This window comes from Kogia breviceps, chromosome 20 (genome assembly GCF_026419965.1).
Source record: "Kogia breviceps isolate mKogBre1 chromosome 20, mKogBre1 haplotype 1, whole genome shotgun sequence".
NCBI lineage: Eukaryota > Metazoa > Chordata > Mammalia > Artiodactyla > Physeteridae > Kogia > Kogia breviceps.
Window position 1 is genome coordinate 11,403,005 of NC_081329.1, and position 14,586 is coordinate 11,417,590.

A 14,586-nucleotide genomic window follows, 5' to 3' on the forward strand; every position below is an offset into this window, starting at 1 on the left:
TCAGTGTCGCCCTTATTCACACTCCCTTCCGATATTTGCACAATACTGTACTGCTTTTTTTTTTGCGTTACGCGGGCCTCTCACCGCTGTGGCCTCTCCCGTTGCGGAGCACAGGCTCCGGACGCGCAGGCTCAGCGGCCACGGCTCACGGGCCCAGCCGCTCCGCAGCACGTGGGATCCTCCCGGACCGGGGCACGAACCCGCGTCCCCTGCATCGGCAGGCGGACTCTCAGCCACTGCGCCACCAGGGAAGCCCTGTACTGCTTTTTATCAGAGCCGCCACCCAGAAGCCAGCTCCTCGGGGACGTTGCTTTCAGCGGGACTGTAGCACAACCTCATCTGAAACTGTAAGACAACCCCAGCTGGTTGTTGGCATGATGTCCGACAGAGGTCAAGTCACGTTTTCTAATTTGGTGACGCTAAATTTACTCCCTAATCAGCAACGTAAAAGCCCGACTTTAAGAGTGGCCTAGCCCTCCTTATGCTCAGTAATTGACATGCGATATTTTATTCTAAACGTAAATTGCCTTTTCTAAATGTCCGACCCCATTTATTTTAATGCTTCAAAATTTTGTTTTCTGTTTCCTGCATAAAATAATCGTTCAGTAAATGCGTGTTGATAAATACCATGTCAAAGAAACGAGTTTTCATTCAGGCTAACACCAAGATGAAACATTCAGGAGACACAGAGCTTGGTATTCTGGTTTGTTTTATTTTTGATCCACTATGGCTAACCAGCCATTTTTTAAGAAGCAAACTCTGATCTAGCTTCTTTTACTTCGCCCAGAGATAAGGCTGGTGACTTAGTAAAAAAGCATGGGTCACCTTTAGTTTATCTTTTCATGAACCAGACCCATTAGTCTAGGAGATGACCGTCCTGAGCTCTGGGTTCAGTGTACAGATGGAGTCTTCGAGTACGATACGCATTTGTTCATAATAATCATTCTCACCCATTCTTCTGGCTCTCCCCCTACTCCTCAATTCTTTGATTCATTCAAAAAATATTTCTTGAGCACCCCAGTATTTGTGTACTGGGGATCTGTACCGAATAAGTCTCCTGAGCGTGCGGTGATAAACAAGATGGATATCACGCGATATATACTTAAAGTACTTAGCACGGCGCCTGGCACATAGGAAGTTATCAGCAAATGGCAGATGGAAGTCATACTAATACTATTAAGTTTATGTCTTATGCACTAAAAAGCTCTACCAGAGGGAACACAGGGATGACATACAAATCAATCGATTGTGAGTTTTTTCTTGTAAACTTTGGCTGGAGAGAGAGTGGGAGACTGACTACTCTGTGATAAGAGCCGTGATGGTCCCCCTGTTGACACTTGTCACATCATCATGCCTGGCAACTGACTGTTGCTCGTCAGTTATTAGATTGCACATGTGTTGAAGGATCTGTCCTCAACCCATTAAAAAATATGTATGGTCCTCAGGGGTATTGAGTACATCAAAAGTGTTTAAAACCCTCAAGGATTAGTAAGTAATTAGCCTTCATCCCTAATGTGTAAACAGCAGAGGAATCTTTGATTTTGTTTGGCTCAATCAGTGTAATTTTGATGTTAACAGATCAGCAGCCAACAGTTAAATAAACTTTGACATTGAGAGTAGACAAGCACAGTCCAATTTATTGTTGGTCGATCCACCAGCTAATTTCCTTTTAGTTGAGACATTTGTAAAGCACTTTTCTCCTGCATTTATGATACACATATATGCAAAGCTTCTTGCTTAAAAAAAAACAAAACATAAACCAAAAAACCCTTAGATAATTATAGAACACTCATGACTCAACCCATTGCACCAGACTTCAAGTCTTAAATCTGGTCTCACTCATTCACTGAAGGATCACTAAGAGGCTTGTGATTCTTCTGAGCTCATACCTACGTGATACTTACGCTTGCTTCTTTCATTTTTATAACCTATATACCAAAACCTCTAGTTCTCCAGCTCCCCTTAAATTATATTTTAATTTTTTTTAAAAATTAATTTATTTATTTTCTTTTTGGCTGCGTTGGGTCTTTGTTGCTCCGCGCGGGCTTTCTCTAGTTGCGGCGAGCGGGGGCTACTCTGTTGTGGTGCACGGGCTTCTCATCACGGTGGCTTCTCTTGTTGTGGAGCACAGGCTCTAGGCGCACGGGCTTCAGCAGTTGTGGCTCGCGGGCTCTAGAGCGCAGGCTCAGTAGTTGTGGCGCACGGGCTTAATTGCTCTGCGGCATGTGGGATCTTCCCAGACCAGGGCTCGAACCCGGGTCCCCTGCATTGGCAGGCGGATTCTTAACCACTGCACCACCAGGGAAGTCCCTCTTCCTTTTCTTAAAAAAGTAATTCCATATTGCATAATATATTTTGGTAAGATGACTTTTCAGGAACTCCGAAAAGAGAAGAAATAAAGTTCTTTTTTTGTAAAACATGGGCCAACTACTGTTTCAACTTGAGAAAACAGATGACAGTCAAAACCTTTGTAGAACTGCACGGCTAGTACAGGTTCAAATGGAGAGATAGGTGACAGTTATAACGATTTTCTCTATCATGTGGGTTTTAAAAAACATCTTTTTTTTTTAAGAATTTAATTTTGAAAGCATTTTTTATTGACCTGAAGTTAGTTATTAACACTATCCTAGTCATCAAGAAATAGGCCTCTGTCTTTGTATTGCTGTTTAGTATTACAGGTCAGTTCATCTAATTCCTGGGGCTTTGAATTCCAATTCTGACAGTAGTGAGTTAAAACTTTTCTAGAAAAACATGTGAATCTGGGATGCAGTCCGCTTTCAGAGTGGCATACAAAAGAAACCAAGAGATTCCAAATTTAATAAGGTTCACTATTCCAGATGGAAGTCTAGGCTGGAAGAGAACACTGATCCTTCATTACTAAACACATTTAATCATTTAACTACATTAATTGTTGGTATAAGATGTTATGGGGCAATGACCTTGTGTTTGCAAAGGTGACAAGCCAGGAACACTGTCTTCAAGAGCAGGGTCAGTAACTAAGTTATTCAGTTGATAAACTTAGCTAAAGCAGGGAGTCATTTTTTTTTTTAATCTGAAATATTTTATTCTAACTGAAAATACCTTTTTTGATGTAGGGTCAAGGACTCTCCTTTTCATATAAGTTTGCACAGTTTTTCTTGAATAAATCATACCCATAACACACCATCTATGATTTCCAGTTTGGGTTTCTGTAAGGAAGGATGAAAATGAGTTAATTAGCGAAACTGGCTGATAGAGTGTTCAGCATAATCATCTGTCACCTTTTGAGTGTTTGGAATTTTCTGTGTTAAAAATGTTTTTAGAATAAAAATATAAAGAAATAAAGTGATCAAGAATTTAAAACATATGAGGAGAAATGGAAATGCAGAAGTCATTCTTGAGTTTTATGATAGTTTAAAAATCTACCCAGGAGATCCACTGCACTGCAGCTACTACTGAGCATTGACCTAGGTGCTCTGGATTCAAAGACGTCTACAAATCGGTGCCCCTCTTGAGAACCTGTGGTGTGGTGTACAGAAGACAGACATGTAAACCCCCCCCAAATTATCAATACGTTACAGTGTCATAAATGCTTTAACAGAGTACATATATACAGAGAGGAGAGAACTAAACCTTCCTAGGAAGCTGGGACATACATCACCAAACAGGTGGCAATAATAAGCCAGAAAAAAATAGTAGTTACTTATGAGTTCATCCCTATTGCAATGTGAGCGTCTTGACCGGATTGTGCATACTGCAGATGGGAGCTCCCCTACTTCTCCTTATCCTGGAAAATACGAGCAGCAGTGCCGAACTGGAATAGTTCATGTGGCGCTGATACGTGAGTCTTCCAATCTCTAGCGAAGACGCAACTGCTATGTTAAGGTGATCTCATGCATGCTCATTATAGATCATGCATTTATTTTTAAAAAATTTATTTATTATCGAGGTGTAATTGGCATAAAACATTATATTAGTTTCAGGTGCACAACATAATGATTTGATATTTGTATATATTGGGAAATGATCACCAGAAGCCTACTTAACGTTGGTCACCGCACAGTTACAAATTTTTTTTCTCGTGATGAGGACTTTTAAGATCTACTCTCTTAGCAACTTTCAAATATGCAATATTATTAACTCTAGTCACCATGCTGTACATTGTATCCCATGGCTTATTTATTTTATAGCTGTAGTTTGTGTACCTTTTGACGCCTTTCAGCCATTTTGCACCCAGCCCCCCAGGCTTTGGCAGCCACCACTCTGTTCTCTGCGTCTATGAGCTTGGGGTTTTTTTTTGTTTTTTTTTTTACATTCCGTATATAAATGAGGTTATCTGGTGTTTGTCTCTCTCTATCTGACTTACTTCACTCAGCAGCTTAGTGACCTCGAGATCCATCCATGTTGTCACAATGGCAAGATTTCATCCTTTTTCATAGCTGAGCAGTATTCTATTGTGTACATATACCACAACTTCTTTATCCATTTGTCTGTCATTAGGCACTTAGGTTGTTTCTATATCTTGGCTATGGTAAATAATTCTGCAATGAACATAGGGGTGCATATATCTTTTTGAATTAATGTTTTTATATTCTTTGGATAAATTCCCAGGAGTGGAACTGCTGGATCATATGGTAGTTCAATTTTTAATTTTTTGAGGAACCTCTGTACGATTTTCCGTAGCGGCTGCACCAATTTACATTCCCACCAACTGTGCATCAGGGTCCCCTTTTCTCCACACCCTCACCAACACTTCTTGTTTCTTGTCTTTTTGATGCTGGCCGTTCTGACAGGTGTGCAGTGATATCTCCCTGTGGTTTTCATTTGCAGCTCCCTCATGATGAATGAGGTTGAGCATCATATGCATTTAAAATATGAGTGAGGGGCTTCCCTGGCGGCACAGTGGTTGAGAGTCCGCCTGCCGATGCAGGGGACGCGGGTTCGTGCCCGGTCCGGGAAGATCCCACATGCCACGGAGTGGCTGGGCCCGTGAGCCGTGGCCGCTGGGCCTGCGCGTCCGGAGCCTGCGCTCCGCAACGGGAGAGGCCACAGCAGTGGGAGGCCCGCGTACTGCAAATAAATAAATAAATAAATAAATAATGAGTGAAAAAGTCATTTAAGTATAAATTGTCTATTGGCATTTGAGCACCAGGATGTCTACTAGTAAAGAATTGTTTAGAAGAACTTAACTTATTCACAAATTATGGAACTGATCTATTATAAACCTTTCATTCAGTCAACAGATATTTATCTAATATCCACCTTGTCCAGACCTTGTACTAGATACTGGACACATCAACAAAGAAGATAGACACAGTTACAGAACAACGAACAATATGATACCATTTAACTAGCCTCTTATTATGCGCCCCAAAGTACCAGATATCGTTTGTACGTACATTTACATATGGAAAAGTGTTTTAAATGTACTGGGAGGATTGACATCAAGTTCATGAGAGTGCTTGCCTCTGGGTATGGAGACAGTGAATGCATCATCTTTACCTGAAAGATTTCATTTCTTCTATAGAAAAAATTGACAAAAATGGGGAAAAAAATGACAAAATTTCAACAATTGCCAGTTTGAGGTCGTGGCTCTGCAGGTGTTTATTACTTTAAAAATTTCTTTGTATTTAAAAAATTTCTCTAACAAGGGAAAACACAGGAGAATCCCAGTTGCAGGATTTGGGGGATGGAGATGGGAGAGACAGAGCTCCTTTTAGCAGAGGACAGAGCTGTGATAGGACAGCCATTCGTTGGTGAGAAAGCAAAGTGACTTATTATTTATTGATTGTAGCATGATTTCTTTCTTTAGACCAAAAAGTAATTTTGTCCTTTAGATTTTATAGGTCATTTCCAGGTTGCATGTGTATTTTGAACAAAAGTTCGTAGCGCTCACCTTGGTTCTGATGGGGGCAAGGTGCTCTGAGTGCCTGTAGAAGTGCACCTAGAAGTGGGACTCCTGGAATGTCTCAGGAGAAAAAGTTTTGTGAATACAAAAAGGTTTGATTTTCTTGGAAGATTATAAATGATGCAGAGGGTTGCAGAAAACCATGTACAGTGAAGTCGTTTTACATCCCTGAAGCCAGAGCACACCATTTTAGTGGCGAGTCGGGGGCTCTGTAGTTTAGGGTCTAAGACTTTTGGAAATGAGCCCTTGTCCTTGTTCAGTATATTCTTTCATCTTTGGTTTGTTTTGCTAGGACGCATCATCTCTCTCCTTGCTAAGAGCCGTAGCCATCTAACCCTCCTTTTAGAATGTATTTCTTTATGCTCTTTAAAAGGCTTCACTCATGAAATGCTTAATGTTCTAAATCTGAATAATACATTTCGAATGTAGCTACATAGCTCCCTTAGGACTCCAGTTTTTAAAATGGAACAATTTAAATATTTTCTATGCCAGTGGGCACTCAGGGTGAAAGTGATTTTGGTAAGAATGCAGTCATATTTTCTAGGTATAACTGGTCTGGTTCTAAAATAAATGCGAGGTATTTGCTGAATTCGAGGACACAAATGCTTTTTAATTGTTTCAAATGACCTCTCAGTGTTTAATAAAAGAGCAGGATAGCCTAGAGGTTGACATCATAGGCTTGGTGTCAGACGGCCTTGATTTCAAGTTCTGAGTCCAGCATTTATTTGCTGTGTGACGTCAGGCAAATTACCTTTCCTTGCCCTGAATTTGCTCGTTTGTAAAATGGCTGTCGTAATAACTCCTTCAGAGATTTTTGTGGTGAGGATTAAGTGGGATTATGTATATGAAAAGTGCCAAGCACAGAGCAAGAATGTAATAGTGAGTAATACTTAAACTGTTGGTCTCAGCATTTCCTGGTGTATTAATTGTGTAGTTTGTGGGGCGGGTCTCTCTTTTGCTTCTCCTATGATGCACGTCCCTAGGTGTGCCGTGTTGTTTCAGCCCTTTGGTTATAGTACACCGAATTCCACTCTTCCACCAGCTGTATACGTTATTTACTCTCCGTGCTTCCGTTTCCCTATCTGTAAAAAGTGACAATAATGGGACCACCTGACTGGGTTGTCATGAGGATGAAATAAAGTAATAGTTGCCTTAGCTGTTTAGCACTCAATACGTTTGCTCTGTTTTTGGCGTTATACTCTTTTCTTTCCTTGAAATGCCTTTTCCCTCGTCCTTCCTGAAGCCTCCTTGGTGGTCACCGTGTCTGTTGCATGTTTTAGCGTTCTCCCAAGCAGAGCTTAACGTTCCCTCTTGTGTGTCCCCGCAGCACTTTGTACATATGAATATTATAGCACTTGGTGCATCGAATTATAATCAGTTGGCTTTTTACGTGATTCTGTGCTCTCCTAAGTTGTTATAACAAGACTCTGTTGTAACGAGCTTCTATTTAAGAGTAAAATAGATGGCGATGCTTGTCAAGTATAAGGAGCCTTATTTGCTTTCAAAAGTAAGAGCCAGTAGATAGACGACTTTTACGTTGCGCATTTATTATTTGTCCTTCAACTGATATGTAGCATTTCAAAATGGGCAGGTGGAGTGTTTTCCAACTTAGATTCACATCACTGTAAGTTTAACACATACTTTGGGGAATAATCACTAGGCACGGACTCAGGCGTTGGTTCCCAGGGCTTGTTGCTCTAGGGACCGTGTAGCCCTTGGATAAGCTATTAACTTGTTAAAGCTTTATTTTTAAAATGGAGATAATGAGACCTAACTTACTGGGTTGCTGTTAGGATTAAATGAGAGCTGATGTAAATTCCTGCTCCTGGTTCTTAGGTGGTACTCAGTAACTCTTAGATCCTTTCTTCTCCTTGCTCCCAGTTTATCCACTGCTGCAATAAGATACTCATCCTGAAAGATGAGGAGAAAAATAATATAAGTGATATCTGCTACCTCAAGTTCCACGCAGTAGTAGTGTTCTTGTTTTGGTAATATTTTGAGTGTCCTGACAGGGAAATTGAAGTTACTGGTGTCGGAGCGGGGGAGGCAGTGTCGTGTCCTCAGTCCTCATCAGATGGGAATGTAAATTGATACAGCCACTATGGAGAACAGTAGGGAGGTTCCTTAGAAAACTAAAAACAGAACTACCATACGACCCAGCAATCCCACTACTGGGCATCTATCCTGAGAAAACCATCATTCAAAAAGAGTCACGTACCAAAATGTTCATTGCAGCTCTATTTACGATAGCCAGGACATGGAAGCAACCTAAGTGTCCATCAACAGATGAATGGATAAAGAAGATGTGGCACATATATACAATGGAATATTACTCAGCCATAAAAAGAAACGAAATTGAGTTATTTGTAGTGAGGTGGATGGACCTAGAGTCTGTCATACAGAGTGAAGTAAGTCAGAAGGAGAAAAACAAATACCGTATGCTAACACATATATATGGAATCTAAAAAAAAAAAAAAGGTCTTGAAGAACCTAGGGGCAAGATGGGAATAAAGACGTAGACCTACTAGAGAATGGACTTGAGGATACGTGGAGGGGGAAGGGTAAGCTGTGACAAAGTGAGAGAGTGGCATGGACATATATACACTACCAAACGTAAAATAGATAGCTAGTGGGAAGCAGCCGCATAGCACAGGGAGATCCGCTCGGTGCTTTGTGACCACCTAGAGGGGTGGGATAGGGAGGGTGGGAGGGAGGGAGATGCAAGAGGGAAGAGATATGGGAACATATGTATATGTATAACTGATTCACTTTGTTATAAAGCAGAAACTAACACACCATTGTAAAGCAATTATACTCCAATAAAGCTGTTTTTAAAAAAGTAATTTATTTGTTGATATTCTGAGACCATGTGACTCTCCAACAATGTTTTACCCTATGGTTTTGCCGTGCATCAATAATTCTTGCTTGTATTACTTTTATTACAATGAGTGGTGACAGATGCGAATTCTGGTTCTATAATTTCTTCTAAAGCTATGAATTGGCATTCACTTGTTTCAAAAAAAGCACTCTCCTCTTCTGCACACCCTGTAATTTTTTGTTTGTTTTCTTATCACAATGAACTCATGGATTTTTTTTTTTTATTCCATGTGTTGTAGTCTTTTGCATACATGTTATTTGATGCTTAACTTGTCCCCGATTTAGCTGTGGAAACCCTTTCTGTCTCGTCGCCGAGTCACTTGAGGTGTCTCCGTCAGTTTTTGAGCCTTTTTCTTGCTTTCTGGCACAAAAAGATGTTCCTGATGCACTTAAGCATTTCCTGCCTCAGACCCAGAGTCAGTCGTTTCTCTAAGGAAACCTTTTATCTTTTAGTGGGGAACAGTATTTAGAACCGAAGATCATGAAGACTAAATGTGCTCATGGCTACTGGAGTAACATTGCTTCTAGGGGTTTTCAGTGGACAGAGCTAGGGGGAAAGCTACACACACACATATTACACACACGTGTACATCACAGAGCTCTTTCTCTCCTTTCCCCAGTGTATATTTGTGTACTCTTTCTCCCACAATATATTTACAAATTTTCTCAGTCTCACCATACACACAACGTTGTTTCAGAATCACGACACCCACACCACCATCCGTGGTTCGCTTCTCCTCTTATGTTATTTTTAAACTTTCTTCACTCTCTTCACTCAGCTACCTCTCATCCATCTGCGTTTCCAGCTTCCAGAATTATTTGAGGGTTTCATCTGCTTTCATCTTCTCTCTCATTCTCTTCTTTTATATTCCTCTTACGGTCATTTCAGAGAGAATTGGGAGCTACTGTTGACATTCTACCATGTTTAACCAAGAGCCTCACCATAGATATTTCCATCTGTTGGTTACTTGGAGTCAGAAGACAGAGAGAAAGGAAACACTATTTACCTTTGATACCCGAAATGGCCATGCCAATCACCTCTCCTTCCATTTCACAGCTGGTATTCTTCCCATAGCCCTCCCAGACAAATTAGAATTCTCTGTGGCTTCCTTGATGTTTCCATTTCTAACCATCTCAGTGGGTGGGACTTCTTTTCTGTGGTAATTGTTGGTAGACCTGAAAATTCAGAGATGTGGGTAATACTGGAGAGGAGATGCCCTGCCTGTCTGATTCTGTATTTGCATTGTGCTTGTGGGCTGAACGTTACCTGTCAGGCAGCCCTGGATGACTTCAGACAGAGAAATAAGTAGACCTACCTGAGAGGAAGCAAAGACCAAGCTGCCTACTCAGGCCTGATTTTGATATCTTGATTTTCCCATTTAATTGAAACGAGGGCTGACTTTTCCTATAAACTATAACACTGGGATTTTCAAAACCACTTTCATGTTCGTTATCTCTGCTTCTTGACAGTGAACGTAGGTTCACATTTTAATGTTCTTTCTACTATGTTAAGTGGAGCACTGAAATAGCAAGAGAAATTTTGACCTTAGAATTCTAAGAATGCCTTTGGTATCAACTCCAGTTATGAGGTGTAACTAGAAATAGAAGGGGAATTTTTAAAAGGCCATCTCTGTGAGGCAGCCATCATCTCTGAAAGAGTTTGGAAGGTTTAATTTATTTCTCTGAGCTGTGGTAAACAAAAGCTGGCATTTTTCTTTCCATGGGTTTTCAACTGCAGAGCTGCTCTTTTTATCCTGCTCCAGCAGTGGTACAGTTTGGTGGTCAAGTATAAAACATATGGCAGGTTCATAGGCATGCTTTTTATGCTGAGAACCTCTTCTGGCACTTGCCATATTGGCAGTTTTTACAGGATCTTTTCCTCTGCGCTTTATTTATTTATTTATTTACTCTGCTTGCATTGTGGAATTATGGGTAAAAGGCTGCTTTAAATCAGAATCAAAATTTTTAAAAAATATTTGAAGAACATTCTTGACCAAGAATAGTGGCGCAAACATTCCAACATAAATCATCTTTGCCGAATTGGCTTGTCTATTTCAAAACAGGAAGACCCTCCTTCTCAACGTTCACGGTGTGGTTTTGCTTTGCTGCAGACTAGGTTTAGCGACAAATTCCATCTGGCTGAAGCTACATGCAGTCTGTCTATTGATTGGTTATATTGGGACTTCATGGGAGTGTCCTTCAAATCGCTTTTCCCAGCCTTTTTAAGAGCTCCGTTGGGGGGGGGGGAGAGAAAAAAAGAGAGAGAGAAAAGAAAAAAGGACCCTGCATTGTTTCAGTTTGCGACCAACATGCAAAAACATAGTCCTAAATTTTTAATTAGCCAAGTGAGTGGTGAAAAGGGAAAGTAATATAACAAGCCTCGGTGAGCAGCTGGGATGTGTTGCCATGACGACAAGTTCAGCAGGCTGCCAGCGAGCATGTCAATGGGTAATATTGGGAGAGGGCTTTGAAACAGTGTCTGCTAGCCACAGTGTGATTGGTCACGCCTCTGTTGTCTTTGTGTGAACCAGGGGATGCTGGGTAAGACCTACAGTGAATGCTCAGCTTGTCTCAAGGCTGCAATGAGGTAATGCTTCTGAATCTTTGGGGATTATGAGCCCCTGCCTCCAAAAGACTGCAGTCTCGAGTGTTTTCATTCCTATTTGCGTTAATTACTGGCTATAACATGTTAAGAAGTTTTACGGCTGCTTTTATTCATTCTTTTATATGTGCATGTGTGTATTATAGCCAACACGTGTGTATGTTGCATGTAGAATCTCAAGCGTATTCTAAAAAAAGAGATCACCCTACAGATTAGTCATTGAGCTCAGAGTCAACATTTCTTTTGATTGCTGGCGTCCGTGGCGGTATCTGTTGATGGATAAATGATGTATTAAAGTGCATTTATGTTGGGTAAGCAAACTTGTTCATTTCTAGAGACTATTTTGGCGTTGATTACTTTCGGAAGTCTTTTATTTATAAGTCTTTTAATAGATATAAAGGGGGTTGTAAAGAGTGTTGGTTTTGCTTGGTCAGGAGGTGTAGTTCATTTTAGATTCCTTGAAATTGGCCTGTTTATATCCTAATACTGATCTTATATAGTTTTTTGGGGTTCTTTTTTTTTTTTTTTTTTTTTGGTTTTTGGTTTTTACTAATTGAACATAGTCTCTGACTGTTCCACGGTAACATGCTGAATAATGGTTTGACGGTGAAACTTAAAGCTCTAAAGGGGAACTGTGTTTACAGATGCAGAGATCTAGAAGTGTTTATGGCTGGCTTGTGAAACAAATACATTAAGGTGCTGATGTGACAGAGACACATGAGCTAAAATTCTAAGCCTTAACTCTGGTCCTCAATAATACTGTGACTTGGATTCTCTCCAGAGTTTTTTTCAGGTGGCTAGAGGCTGTTTTTATCACATTCGTAAACAGTAACCTAGTGCCCTGGAAAGGTTAGGGCAGCATCTCCAAATGCTGTAGGTATAACCAGGGGGAAGCTGAGTGGATGACCTGGTCTGTCTTGTCACGGATGCAAAGGAGGGGAACTGGTTTCTGGACAGAGCTCATCGAGCTGTCATATTGCGACCCTGTTGTATTTACCGCACAAAGAGTTCATAAAAATTTATAAGCCTTTAAGTGGATTTTTAAAAAGAGTAAAAAACCTTAACGGTAACAAATGGTCCCTGCTGCTCCTGCATAATGCAGTGACCTCTGCCAGCTACCTTGCTTTATTTGAGGTCAGGCCACGGGCATGTGGTTGAAACTGGATGATTCTCCAGCCTCAACATCACAGTTCACGGAATCCGAGGCCAGGCAGCAGGAGTCAGGATCTGGTCTTGTTGCAAACCACGCTTTCTTTATTCTTTGAAAGAATTTAAAGCCTGCTTTCACGTTACTCTTCTGGATGTTTTCTGTTTGTAAGTAAAGAAAACAAAGACTTATAAACAGAGCCAAGGATAAATAAATGTGATAGTATATCTAGGTTTGAAATAATTTGGTTCGAAATACTTATGGCACCAATAGGATCTTGGGTTGTGACTTTTCACCAACATGTTGATACGCTCTAGTGGCTCAACTGCCCGAGCCAAACAGCCTGCCTTTACTCCATAAATGGGGAGGCTTTGGAAGGAGGCCAGAGTCCTTTGTCTAAAACAAAGCAGGATGCAGTGATCCTGTGAAGCATGCGAGAAAAATCCACCTGTTGATTAAGACAGGCACTTTTTCTCTAAGAGAAATTTGATGTTCTGTTACCTTCGTTTCTTTGGTGATAAGTTACTAACACTAGCTTCAAATCTCAGGCATGCCTTGCTAATTGAAACGGTTTTCAGAGTCATTAATGAGTCAGGAGTTTTCATAGAATTGGATACTCTGTAATGCAGTCCAGTTGTTACTGGCAGGATTTGTTTGTTACCTTTGCCGTCTTGCAGGCTGTAAGAGAGTCTTATTTTAAAACTTGGAAATCATATTTATTCATCCTTATAAGAAGGCATCTTTCTTTTGTGTGATTCCATGCTAACTGTTTTCCCTTCCTCAAGTAGTAAAATTCGAATCTCTTCTATTTCGGGGGTTTAGTGTGTGGGTCAGATTATGATATTGCAAAATCTTCATCATTAAGTCACTTTAGAGCATTTTACATGCAAAATTAACATCTTAGAGGTGAAATGAAAAGTCAAGAAAGTTGCCGTTTAATTTACTATTTCACAAGCTTTTTACAAGTTTGGACGCCCTCTTGAAGAGGGGGAATGGGCAGTTCCAACTAGCATGAGTCATTATATCCTGTGACAGGCTCCAAAGTAAATGACTTCTGATGGTTGTGAAGCCCGACGCTTCGAGATTAATGGCAGATACAGTATTGCAGGGCCTCCCTCGCATCACTAATATTATCAAATGAAGCTAGTTGCTTAGCAAAGGGCTTTGCTCAAAAGTGACATGGGATTGGTACTACTGATGCTTTGTAAGGTTTTCAAAAATATGACCCTTTGGGCAAATCTAGAGGAGGAAATATGCTTTTAGAGAATTTGAGGGATTTAAGCGATTAAAAAATACTTTTCTTTAAAAATTCACCCTTTATCACAAGCCCACCATATTTAGAAAATGGGGTTTATTGAGCAGTGCAAACAAAAGTTTTCGCAGGAAAAGCAAAACTTTAAAAGAAGGAGAATAAAATTAGGGGCTCTGGAAGGTAGACTATCAGAAGTCTTAAGGCTTTGGAATTAGACAAAATCCCAATTGTTCTACATTCCTTTAGTGTGACTTTTGGTCACTTAGCCTTTCTAAGTTGATCCTTCTCCCTTGACCCCCAGTCACAAAAGTCACTGCCTCCCAGGGTGGCAGTGACGGGGACCCATGTACACACCCGGATCTTTATTCTAAAGGAAGTTCTTTCAGATGGAAACATGAGGAGCGTAATAACTCTTATCCCCAATAGAAAAAAAATGTTGTCTCTGTTCTCATGGACGTTATTATGACATCAAAAAGTTTCATTTGGGCTTCCCTGGTGGCGCAGTGGTTGAGAGTCCGCTTGCCGATGCAGGGGACGCGGGTTCGTGCCCCGGTCCGGGAAGATCCCACGTGCCGCGGAGCGGCTGGGCCCGTGAGCCGTGGCCACTGAGCCTGTGCGTCCGGAGCCTGTGCTCCGCAGCGGGAGAGGCCACAATGGTGAGAGGCCCGCGTACCGCAAAAAAAAAAAAAAAAAAAGTTTCATTTGTATAACCCTTAACTTCATTAATCAAGTGCTATTAAAGTAATTGTTGTAAGTGGCACGACTTCTTGTAATAGGGAACTCAGCGTTACAAGTTGATTTCATTTAGAAATGTTGTATTC

At 40.8% G+C, this 14,586-nt stretch overlaps 1 protein-coding gene across 11 annotated transcripts in view; it reads left to right on the forward strand.

Moving 5' to 3' along the window:
* Positions 1 to 14,586, forward strand: part of STOX2 (storkhead box 2) — a 209,688-nt gene that overhangs the window by 134,217 nt on the left and 60,885 nt on the right. The window contains exon 1 of one of the 11 annotated variants that reach the window (XM_067022372.1): positions 11,160 to 11,212. The exons of 8 other annotated variants lie outside the window; for them this stretch is intronic. In XM_067022372.1, coding sequence (XP_066878473.1) covers positions 11,161 to 11,212 — 52 coding nt within the window. In that variant the 5' untranslated portion in view covers position 11,160. Of the gene's footprint in view, positions 1 to 11,159; positions 11,213 to 11,234; positions 11,352 to 11,654; positions 11,678 to 14,586 lie in introns of those variants that run through there. 2 more of the 11 variants (XM_059049578.2, XM_067022374.1) reach the window with 2 other exon arrangements.